The following is a 12,162-nucleotide window of genomic DNA, read 5'->3' as shown; positions in this document are numbered from 1 at the left end:
AGGCCAAGTACGTTTTACATTAAAACTAAATTACTAAAGTTGTTGTAAAGATACATAAATAATTACTCAAGTAAATACAGTATTATTATCTGCTGTATTTGACTACTGAGCACTACAGCCTCTGCCTGTGGCCTGTACACACAGACTAATCGTTTTCATTTTGTATGAAAAGGAAATCAAACACAGAAGGGCACACATTTCTTTGAATAAACTGACTGTAAGCTTGATCTGGGTTTTGTTAAAATGCCATTTTGATATATTGGTTGTATTCTGTGTAAAACCCCATAACGTGAACATGAAAAGTGACAAACCTCACCTGTTTTCCTCACAAACGTCTCTATTCCGAGTCAGGAGGCGGTCAGTAGACGTCTGGGTGAAGTCTGAGTCCAAAGTTAGGTCTCCTTTCCGAAAAAATCGTCAAATGAAGTCAACAAATGCAGATTTTTGTCGCAGCCGAGGTTTGCAAAATTTGCAGGGATACGGGAAACTGAGCGTTTCATCCTCTCCTGGTTGTTCAAATACTTATTTGCCTCACTCTATAGGGCTAGGTCAGACTCTAGGACTGGAGGCAGAGAGAATGAGTTTGGAGTTCAGTTTTAATGGTACCATATAGTGGGAAAAGACAAACAACTAACACGAATGGACATAAAATATCCACAAAAAGATAGTAGAAATTCAACAAGTTCAATAAGTTGTAAAGTAATAATGTGCGTAAAAATGTCATTCAAAAGCCTGCACAGGATAAGTAAAAAACAAAACAGAAAACATCAAAAGAACAGAAAAACTGAAAACTTCAAAAGTCAGACACATGTCACTGATAAATAGTTTACAACTTAATAATGACTCAACACAAATTGCACTTCTTTTGGATAAATACATTTAGAGAAAACAAACATGAAAGGCAATGCTGACTGCTCCATACTGCTAGGCTACAGGCTTGCAAGTCACCAGCCAAGATTCAATCAGTTTCAAAGCTCTGTTACTGTCATGTCGACACCAGTAGTTGGCTCCTATAGTTTGACAATAGATTAGTAGTTATTAGTTATATTTTCCATTCAGATTATAAAAACTCCTGGCACAGTTCAACTTCAGAAGAGCGAAATGTGGTTTGGGGTGGATCCATCATTATCATATATATATACAATATAAACAATTCTCAATGAATTCCACTTTTGAACATCAATATTTTTGTGTGATTTTCTATATCACCATGAGGTCCCTCTGTCCTAATTTAAGGGTGTGTAACATGTATGAACCAAAACACAAAAAAAACAAAAAGGAACTTAAACCAGGTGGTCCAGCCGACGACCTCACCCAAAGACTTCAAAAATGGCCGACATTGGACACGCCCCCTCTTTGTCTGGACCATGTGGAGACTCAGGTAAGTAGTGAATGAATGAATAGGTTTAACCAAATAAAATATATTTAAAGTAACTTGTGTATGTGTGGTATTTAACTTAAAAGCGGACAATAAATACACAAAGACTAAACAAAACAAACCCAGGATATTTATGTCTACCAATTTAGTTGGTTATTGAACTATTATGGGAACTGTGGATAGGATCTAGTGAATGTTTTAACTTTAGAAAATATTTGTGGATTTAGACTGAGTAAATTTTTTGTTGGATTGGAATCATTCTGCAGAACTATATGCCAATTGGTGTTAGGACAAAAGGAGCGAAGTTTCCATCTTCATTGCCACATGGATTTAACAGTGGCAGAATGTTCTCATTAAAACCACAGTCAGTGAAAGAGTAAATAAGAGAATCTTTATCCACATCATAGAAGGAGACCAGACCTTCATCATAATCCACAAACACTCCCACCTTCTCTGGAGAGGACCTCATAGGGAAAACTACAGGGGGGTCGTCCGACGTGTTATACACACTGTCCATAGAGAGTAACCAGTATCCTTTCTGTACAGTTTGAGTGTCTTCCTCTTTTCTATCCACTGACTCTCTGGCCACTCCTAACTCCCAGGCAGTCTTTCCTTTGACTTGAATCTCAAAATAAAACTTTCCTGATGAGAACTTTTGTTTTCCTAAAACACACAAAAAACTTGAAAATCTCTCAGAATTATCTGGAAGAGTCTGTGTTTGGCCTGTGTAATTTACCTGTTTGAGATCTTTAGACAGAACTAAGTTTGGATGTGCTGTGTCTGGGTCTAGAGACACCTTTACAGCAAACTCTTGCGCTTTTTCTAATTCATCCTCAAAAAACTTCCCTATTTCTACATTAAGTGCATTCTTCAAATCGGACACAGCTATGGCCACTCTCCCCTTATGTGATGGGGCCCTAACTGTCTCCTCGGTCCAGTTGATGAGCTGTGGTGTAGGTTTGACTGAACTGAAGGTTTGTAGAAAGTGCAGGTGGTCTCCAGAGCTCCAGAGCTGCTCCATCTCATCTCCTCTCTGCTCCAGTGTAGAGATCTCTGTCTGGATCTGCTCTATCTGCTGAGCTGCCTCCTCCTCGCTCTTCTTTTGCTTCTCTACAATGCTCTGTTTGAACTTGTCTAAACTTTGTTGAACACACTCCATCAAACCATTGAAGACTCTGAGACCTTCTTGTATTTCTGTGTCTGCATTGCTGTGACTGAGCTCTACTGAGCGCCGGATCTTCTCGATTTTCAGAAGCCTTTCTTTAATCTGATTCTTTAGGGCGGCCTGGTGCTCCTCACCCTCCTCCTTGAGGGGGACTGCCTGATGGTCTTTGTGGTCTTCAGCCTTACACTGCAGACATATGAAGTATGAGTGGTCTCTACAGAAGAGCTCCAGTGGCCGGTCGTGCTCAGGGCAGATGCGCTCCTCCAGGTTGGGCAGAGGTTCGATCAGCTGGTGCCTCTTCAGACGGGGGTTTGTAAGATGAGGCTGCAGGTGGCTCTGACAGTACGAGGCCAGACACACCAGGCAGGACTTCAGGGCTCTGAGTCTGGGCTCTGGACACAGATCACAGCCCACCTCTCTTGGAGCAGCCCCCTTGTCACAGCCCACATCTCCTGGAGCAGTGGGCTGGAGCTCAGAGGTCTCTTTTTCTTCAACTTGAGGTTTAAGTCTAAGCTGGGAGAACATATCAGCCAGAACAGTATTGACGTTCATCGATAAATCCTGTTTACAATCTGGACAGTTGTATTGGTGGCTGCTGTCCCAGTGCTTGTTGATGCAGACTCTGCCGATGTTGTGTTCACACTGTTGTACTGACTGGATCAATGAAGAACTCCAGATGGAGCACAGGAACTACTCCTCAGAGAGAGTACAGCTCATAGCAGCCATCACTGCAACAGGAGAGGGAGAACATTTGATTTACAGTGGTCTTTAACCTGGCATTAACATTAACAGTACCGCAGAACATATTGTCGCCGTCCCATAGTTGGATAATGACACAGACTACTTATGGCACACCTAGGCTGCATACAGTAATTTGAATCAGTTTACAGACTTTAATGGATACGTCTAGAAGTTTTGATAATACTGATGTATGCAAAATATCAAAAATGCTACTAAAATACTATCACCATTAGTGGCACATACTACATGCAAAGTTAGTACCGGTACATATTAATGATATCCCATTGTCTGTTAGCAAAGGAACTGTTCACCTGTATGCAGATGATACAATTTTATATTCCTCTGGCCCTAGCCCTGAAATAGTCAATCAAAATTTACAAGAAAGTTTTCTTAATATAGAGAAAGCCTTTTTGCAACTGGACTTAACACTAAATGCAACCCCCCCCCCCCCAAAAAAAAAACAAGGGCAATCTGGTTTAGCCACATTAAAACTGCTAATCCTCATAAACATTTTCTTAGCACAGCAGATGGAACCACCCTTGAGCAGGTAACAGATTATAAATATCTGGGAATCTGGCTAGTTAGTACGTTAGCTTTCCAGCAGCACATCGCTGGCTTACAGGCAAAGGTAAAGGCTAAATTGGGTTTTTTTGTACAGAAACCGCTCCTGTTTCACAATCCCAGCTAAACGTGCCATTGTTGAGATGTCCATTCTTCCATAATTTGACTATGGCGACATCATTTATCGACATGCTTCCAAAAGTAACCTTGCAAAATTAGATACCATTTATCATTCTGCGATCCGTTTTGTTACAAATGCCCCCTTTAGGACACATCACTGTCTGCTGTACACTCAGGTGAGCTGGCCCTCACTGCAGTCTCGCCCAAATATGCATTGGCTTATGTTTGTCTATAAAACCATGCTAGGGCTCACACCTTCTTATCTAAGTCAGCTGCTCGTACAAGAGTCTCCCTCCAGATACAACACTCGGTCCTCACAGCTCATCAAACTGAAAGTTCCTAAGTCTTGGTCTTCTCTTGGCCTCATGTCATTTCGATGCGCTGCTGCTAATGATTGGAATTTGGCTCAAAGATCACTTAAACTGCTCACTTAAACTTGACTTCTTCATTTCTCTTTCTGCTTTTAAATGTAAACTGAAGGTAATTTTTAAAGACATGTGTAAATGTTTTACTAATGATACGAAAGGAGATTTTTAGTGACAGATGTAAATGTTTGTTTTATATTTTAATGAAATGATGTGAGTCTAATTGTGTTAACTCCCCTTCCCTTGGCTGCTCTGGCCCAGGCCATCATTGTAAATAAGAATTTGTTCTTAATGTTTTGCCTGGTAAAATAAATGTTAAATAAATAAATAAAAAAGTACACATAATCACTGTAGCTTTAATAAACAAACATAATCATCTTTGACTTTCTTATTATTTCTATTATGTATTATTTTACTCACCAGAAGCTTTAATTTAGCTTGGTATACATAGAAATACTGATGGTTTAATCCTCTTTGCCCAAAACATTCGACGCAGCTCTCCCCTCTCTCTGTTGCAAGTTTCATTTCTTGTGAACTTCTGTTGTTGTTGCTCCGCCTCAAAATACTTCCTGGTTCATGTGAGGACAGCCCTTTTCCAACATAAAGCTACGATCCAACACCAGTCTCTTCTGTTCATGGCTCACTCTTAAAGGGCATATATTACACTATTTTCTGATCTATGTTATAATGTTTCCTCATCACAAACAGACCTGGAGTTGAGTTTTGTTTTATGCACACATGTTTAACACACAAACCCTGCATACTTAGGCTGAAGTCTTCTCTTTAACAGAAAACATTCTGTTCCAACCTGTGGTGTCAGGTGATAATACAAGAAGTGCTCCACTGTGTTTTTAACCTCCATACACCTTCACAAGAATAATTTGGATGATTTCAGCCCTGGAATTGCAAATTTCTACTGAACTAAAGGTAAAAGGAGCTGTTATCAGATTTATATTAAAGGATTACTCAAACATGTGTGAATGAAACAAAACACAACTCCAGGTCTGTTTTTGATGAGGTAACAACATTATAGCAAGGCTTAAAGCTCATAAGAGTCAGCTTTCTGTAATATAGGACCTTTAAACACTGTTAAAGGTTCCAGTAAATTAAACTCGCTTTGAGCTTCTACCACTGCTCCCTCTAAACTGCGCATGTGCGCAATTGCGCACTGCTGACACGGTCTCCGCGCACAGAAAAATCGAACCGGAGTTGAAAATAAAATAAACACACAACAATTCATTCTGCGTTATTTTTCAATGTGAGTCAGTGAGTGTGACCGGGGACGAGCTGCTCCAGCCAATTACCGGTATGTGATTCACATACGTATTTGCGCAGCTTATCCACGTCATTGACAGGCTCCTCATGTGCCGCTACCAGAGTTTTAGCCGACGTGGCAGATGTGGAGTGAAAACTCACTATTGATGCTAATGATTCTAAGTGTTTAACCCCTTAACATTCCGACGGCCCGCCCTCGGGCACAGATCCGAGCGTAAAATTACGCGCGCGTAATTGCGTAATTTTACGCACTGTTTTGCAGCAGTTTTGCGTTTTAAACATGACGAAACGGACAAAACAAAGGAAGTACGCGACCGAGGACACTGTGGATGTTTGTACAAGTTAAACTAGAGGCATCTCGGACCCGGAGCGGTTCGTGGAACCGAGTGAAGATCTAATGATGGACTGAGGAGCAGAGGACCTTATGTGCTGATGGACTGGATGCTGTTCCTGATCGGTAAGCGTGGTTTATTCTGCTGTTGACTTAATTGTGGATCAAATGTGTATTATGTGTAATTATTAGCATTACCTAATGCCAATCTGCGCCCCCCCAACCACCACCAATTATTCACACACACCACTTGGGCGAATTGTCTTGCCTAAGGACACAATGACAGAAGTTGGTCCGAACGGGACTCGATCCTCCAACCTCTGTCACAGAATGAGTGTCACACTGTCACATGTACAGTGTGTTCTTAGTTTGCAGTGTGTGTTTGTTTACATTTTGAAGTGTGTGTGTTTGTTCACTGTTTGCAGTGTGTGGTTTGTAAATATATATTTATTTTGACCCATACCACGTTTTGAATATATTTTATATACAAATACACATTATATATTGTGTTTTGATATGATATATAAATGTACAGTAATAGAGCAGCTGTGCAGATACAGATTCCTCTCAGTGTGTATTGGTCGTTGACTGTCACTAGTTTATGAGTTGTAAAAATCAAGCAAAAGCTTCACACAGTGGCTTATACTCATAATACAAGTCAGAGCTTTATAATAAAAATGTTAAGTGTGTTTTCAACATTGGAGTTTACAGTTGGCTTGGTTTGGTTGGAAGCTCATGTTTTGCCATAGTTAAGATTAAATATTTATACTTACAATAGCATTAACATACTACACAGGTCATGAGCAAGATTTTTGTCATTTTCATTGTATAAGTGGCTAAAGCACTTAATTAAAAGTCTTATAACAGAAATGTAAATGCGCTAAATGATTCTTTTAATAAACCATTTAACTTGGATGGATGTGATGCAGCATGACCACAGTGCACACGTCTGATGTCGCTCACAGTGGTCCATGGGACGCTCAGGGAGTTTGTGTGTTTGCTCAGACTCGTGAAAAATTAGAGGGAACACTGGCTTCTAGCCATGTTGTAATGTTGTCCCATCAAACATATACCTGCAGTTGTGTGTTGTTTCATTCACTGGTTTGAGTTATCCTGCACGTCGTGGTCAAGTTTTTCTTAAGAGCTGAAAATTAGCGGTTCCACTTATCAATGCATCCAACCCATCTTCCCCATTATTTTTCAGATTCTTCTAGGGTATCCAAAAGTATTTTCAAAAACACATTTAATCAAATAAAGTAAATCAAATAAAAGTTAAAATTCAACAACTGTTAACAAGGTTACACCATATATCATTTATAATTCCTGTATATGAGATAGATAGATGATGTTTAAGGCTCCTAGCAAAACTTTCTCTAGCGACAAGCTCCTCAGAACCCCAGTCTACCGTACATCTACACATATAACATAGATCCGAAAACAGGGTAATATGGGCCCTTTAAATGTGACAAGAATATTTTTTTAAAGAGAAAATCAGCAGCAATTTCACAGACTAATAAATGACAAAACTTTCACTGTGAATTAACTTGTTAACTAAATTAAAATCCCCTCTGTTAATTACAGTGTGTTTCGTAATGTTATGTGCCTAGCGAATGAAGACAACTGCCTGAACATACTCAATGATCAGGTTATTGCATCCATAGATTTGGAAGTTAAGGTCTGTGGTGGCCAGTCTATATGTGAAAGTGTTCCAAAACCACTCTTTCATTTTCTGATCTATGGAAATCCTGTTACTGTTATCATCAGACCCATAGCTCCCTGTGAGTGTCTGTAATCGAGTGTTTTCAACATGGATTGCAGCTACTGTTTTTAGCCTTATTTATAACACTGGTCAACACAAAATTTATTGTCTAAGATTTTTTAGCTGATTTAGGATAATTTTGATGTGCTGAATCCAAAAATCACATTGGTTTTGCTCAATCAGGTCAGCGTTCTGAACTAAGCTACATATTTGTTTTTGGACAATTTTGTTTACATGTATGAGTATTTTCACGTCATATGATGCAAAATTCTGTTATATTTCTCACTATAAACAAATTCTGAAGATTTTACATGTGCCAACTTATGACTAATTGTTTTTTTTTTTATATTACAAGTGAATGAAATGGCTTTGATTAGAAGATCTCGCAAAAATAAGCCTGACATATTCTGGTACATCTGCGGTGAATACACCAATGTTCCTAACAGGAATCAAGTCACAAGTTTCATAAAGCGTGCTTACCATGCTTATTTTGGTATTAAACTTGGTGACCAAGATAAAGCTTGGGCGCCACACATGGCATGCAACTCATGCACCGAGTATCTGCGTCAGTGGACTAAAGGCAAGAAGAGTTGTCTGAAGTTTGGAATTCCCATGGTTTGGAGGGAGCCGACATCAATAGCTACTTCTGGGCTATTGATGTGACTGGGATCAACAGAAAGAACCGAAGCAGCCTCAAGTATCCTGACCGTGAATCAGCACGTCATCCTGTAGCTCACTGATCAAATTCCAGTACCTGTCTTTGTAGAAGTTCCTGACATCAGTGACAAAGATTCCTCCAGTGTGGTTTTAATGATGATGCTCCACATCCTAAATGTTCAGGTTTCCTGAGAATCTGGGATCACTGAGTGATGAGCAGGTGGAGAGATTCCATCAGGACATAAAAGAGATGGAGACCAGATATTAGGGACGCTGGGATGCAGTCATGATGGCTGATTACTGTTGGACTCTGAAGAGAGACATCCCTGCTGCTGAGCATTCAAGGGGTTCATAAAAACAGAAGTTCATGTCCTGAATTTTGCACAATGATAACGTAACGTTCCAATTTACATGTACTTACCTTTATCAATAAACATAACGTAACATTTAATTAATACATTCTGTTAGAAAACTATTTTTTATCTCCTAAAACATTTTTTGGATGAGAAATATTAAAGAAAATCAACTGATAATGTCACAAAATTGTAATCAATTTAGTCAGAAGATCGGATTTTCAATATCAAATTAGCATAAAAACCTGACCTGACTGAGAAAAATGGATATCATTTTTGGATTCAGCGGTGCAAAATGGTTCTAATTCAGTTGAAAAAACACAGACAACTTTCAAAAATGTTTTTTTTGTAACCCAGTGTAATGATTCACCTCTTGCTGTTGACATTATTGGGCTCTGAGACTAATATATGTACAGTGCATTAAAATCAAAGCTAAATTACTTTATGTCACACACATAGACTGTATATATGGACATAGCTAACGCGCTAGCTGCCACGTTCCAATAGAAAGTGATCATGGGTGCACTTCTGGCTCAATCAGCTCTGGATTCACTTCACTTTACATTGTCAAATTGTCACCCCTCCCTCTGGATTGCTTGAATGAGCCTCGTCATATTGTTCTTTAAATGTTCATATTAACCCTCCCTAAAAGATCCAGATGTTTTAATTTCCTATTTTGACCGTGATTCAAGATATGATTATTGATAACAATCAGATGACTTCTTTCCCCTGAGGTCACTCCCGCTAGTGTTAACAGTTTGCTATGATACTCGCGGTAGGAATTCCAAATATAGAACTTGGCTCCAAATTGGCCCCTATAACTGCTCTAGCCTTGATGAACTTCATTTGACAGGAGCCAAACGCTATGGGTGATGTCACACAGTAAATTTCGTACTACAAGCCGCTACATTTTTCCAACTCTTTGAACCCTGCGGCCTATACAACAGTGCAGCTAATTTATAGATTTTTACTTGCTAACGGCCACTAGGGAGCACCAATAAATGCAAAAGTGAGATAGACGTGGAGAAACATTATGCGCTGAATACACTAGTTTTGATTTTGTCATTTTGTGCATCATGCACACACCCTCATCATGGAAAACACATGAAGAAATGCAGATGATGCAGCTTTTAAGTTAAAGGCAATGGATCTGGCCTCAAAGAAGGAAATGGTGTTGGTGCTGTTTTATTTTGTAAACATGCAGGTATGTTCATCCCGTGTCACTGTTGGGTTGGCGCAGTTTGAGAAAAAGCGTGTCTTAAATTATATATGTACAAAATTTTCCAAAACTTTTTCTTTCAAAATTTTAGCTATAAATATGTTATTATCATATTATTATATTATATTCAGGTGCACTCAATAGTCAGAAATTTACGGTGGTCCACTTCTTTAAACAGTCTATGGTCACACATAAATACTAGCCTATTTTAAGTAAAGATTAAAAAAAAAATCCAATCTTTAAAAAATGCCTACTGTATTCAAAAACAAGGTCATACAGTTACATTTATAATTTCAGAAATATAACACAAAGCAGACAATTTAACAGTATATGGACATATTTTATAACCTGTATTGTATTTATATTAATCTTGCAGATGACAGTACACCGGCCTTGGAGGACTTGTGTGCGCCTGGGGCAAAGTGTGCGGAGCTTGTCAGGGCCATGGTGAGCGCACAATACTCCGTCACTGTCCCTGCATATGTAAATGAGCACATGCTACTGATGTAATGTTATGACTGAGTCATGCAGATATGGGCCGCAGACATGCAAGTATATTAGGGAAGTCCAAGGGAGATCTGCTAATTCTGGTATATTTATTTTATGATAATTTATGATAACTGTCATCTTTGTGGACATGTTGCGTCACAATAGAGAGATATATTATATAGGTTAGGCTGGATAAAAAAAATTTTAGTCATAGACTATATTTATATGGACATAGCTAACGTGCTAGTCGCCGCGTTCCAAATATGAATGTGAGCATGGGTGCACTTCCAGCTCCATTGACTCTGGCAGTCATTTACTTTACACTGGAAAACTGTGGCCCCTCTCTCTGTAGATGTTGCTGTCAGGCTCATCATTTTGACCTTAAAATGTTTGTATTTACCCACTCTAAATGATCTGATCCTGATTTTTTTTCACTATTGTGTCCCTAACTTAAAATACGGACATTAATAACAGACATATCTGGTGCCTTTTTTCCCCGAGGTTGCTCCCGCTAGCATTAGCAACAGGTTTGACTGGCTAATTCAATTTGATTGCTAAGCACCTGCTCACTGCTAACCCAGCAGTGCAGCCCGAACAGGGTTTGGCTCTTTGATTACTATGATACTTTGTGGCTCTAAATTCAACCCTATGGTGATTTTTTTCTTTAATTGAAATTATGACATCAAATTGTGGAACGTCATAAATGCAAAGTAGGTGTATCTATTCAATAAATACACAATTATCTCTCGCACTCACAGATATCACAGATATCCTAAAGGAACAGTATGCTGTTCATATACTGAGAATGAGAAAAACCTGTATGTGTTCAAGGAGGTTCCATTGTGATTATAGTATCGTGTAAAAGCGTAGGCTGCATATAGTTCCTTTAATGTAACTATAAATAATTCTTCTTTTCATTTTAACAATATTAAACATGTCGAGGCCATTTTTGTTCCCATTTTGTAGACTTGTTGGAGCAAATTAAATAACAGCATAGTACTTTAGTTCAGATTTGGATGACCACTCCAGTCTAGGTGTGGAACATCCTGCTGAGTCTGTCCTCTGTGATCCCAATAAACCCTGTCAGAAAAAAAATCACCATAAATTAGATCTCTTCAACCAAGTCCCTGCTGCTTGGATAAAGTTGGAGTGCTAGTATTAGATTTGACAGCAGTCAATTACAAACTCTTCAATCTACAATTTGAGCATATATGAAAAAAACAGTGCTAAACCAGGACTTGGAAACTAGACATGTGGTATGTGGTATTTACTGTGATTTAAAGGTAGGTTATGTGATACGCATTTTTGTAAATAAGAATAAATCAACATTACAATTGACCTAGAAATTTGTTTAGCTCATATCTTGTTTTCTTCTCAAAACTCTTTGACATGTTTGGCTTATATCTTTGCACATGTTTATGAAATTCTACATACAAATTCTACATAGCCTAATGTTAAACTGAAATCATGTGCACTGGTTAAACTTCAAAGTCTTACTTGACATGAAACGTGTCTAAGAACTACAACTGCAGATGAACTGAACAGTGAAGACGTTTTTATCAACCTAGAAACAATGGAAGCTAAGGTAAAAACAAACAAACAACAACAACAACTGTAAAGTGGAAGGTTCGCCATCTGCTTTGTCTCCATGCATATGTATTTGCTTTGCCTCAAATGTTCCATAGTATGGCATTAAATGTATCTAACTTGCATGTATTCAATCATCTTTTCTTTTCTTCTTCTATTTTT

At 38.7% G+C, this 12,162-nt stretch overlaps 1 protein-coding gene across 1 annotated transcript; it reads right to left on the bottom strand.

Annotated features, from left to right (window-relative positions):
* Positions 1-579: 579 nt before the first annotated feature.
* On the bottom strand, positions 580-4,866 carry LOC117373818 (E3 ubiquitin-protein ligase TRIM21-like). Its single transcript, XM_033969926.2, has 2 exons — positions 4,751-4,866; positions 580-3,271 (listed from the first exon to the last, which is right to left on the bottom strand). The coding sequence occupies exon 2, from the start codon at positions 3,093-3,095 to the stop codon at positions 1,647-1,649; it is 1,449 nt and encodes a 482-aa protein (XP_033825817.1). The 5' UTR covers positions 3,096-3,271; positions 4,751-4,866; the 3' UTR covers positions 580-1,646.
* Positions 4,867-12,162: the final 7,296 nt, after the last annotated feature.

Source organism: Periophthalmus magnuspinnatus, chromosome 7 (genome assembly GCF_009829125.3).
Source record: "Periophthalmus magnuspinnatus isolate fPerMag1 chromosome 7, fPerMag1.2.pri, whole genome shotgun sequence".
Lineage (NCBI taxonomy): Eukaryota > Metazoa > Chordata > Actinopteri > Gobiiformes > Gobiidae > Periophthalmus > Periophthalmus magnuspinnatus.
The sequence above is the reverse complement of the archived record's forward strand: the minus strand, read 5'-3'. Positions and strand labels throughout refer to the sequence as shown.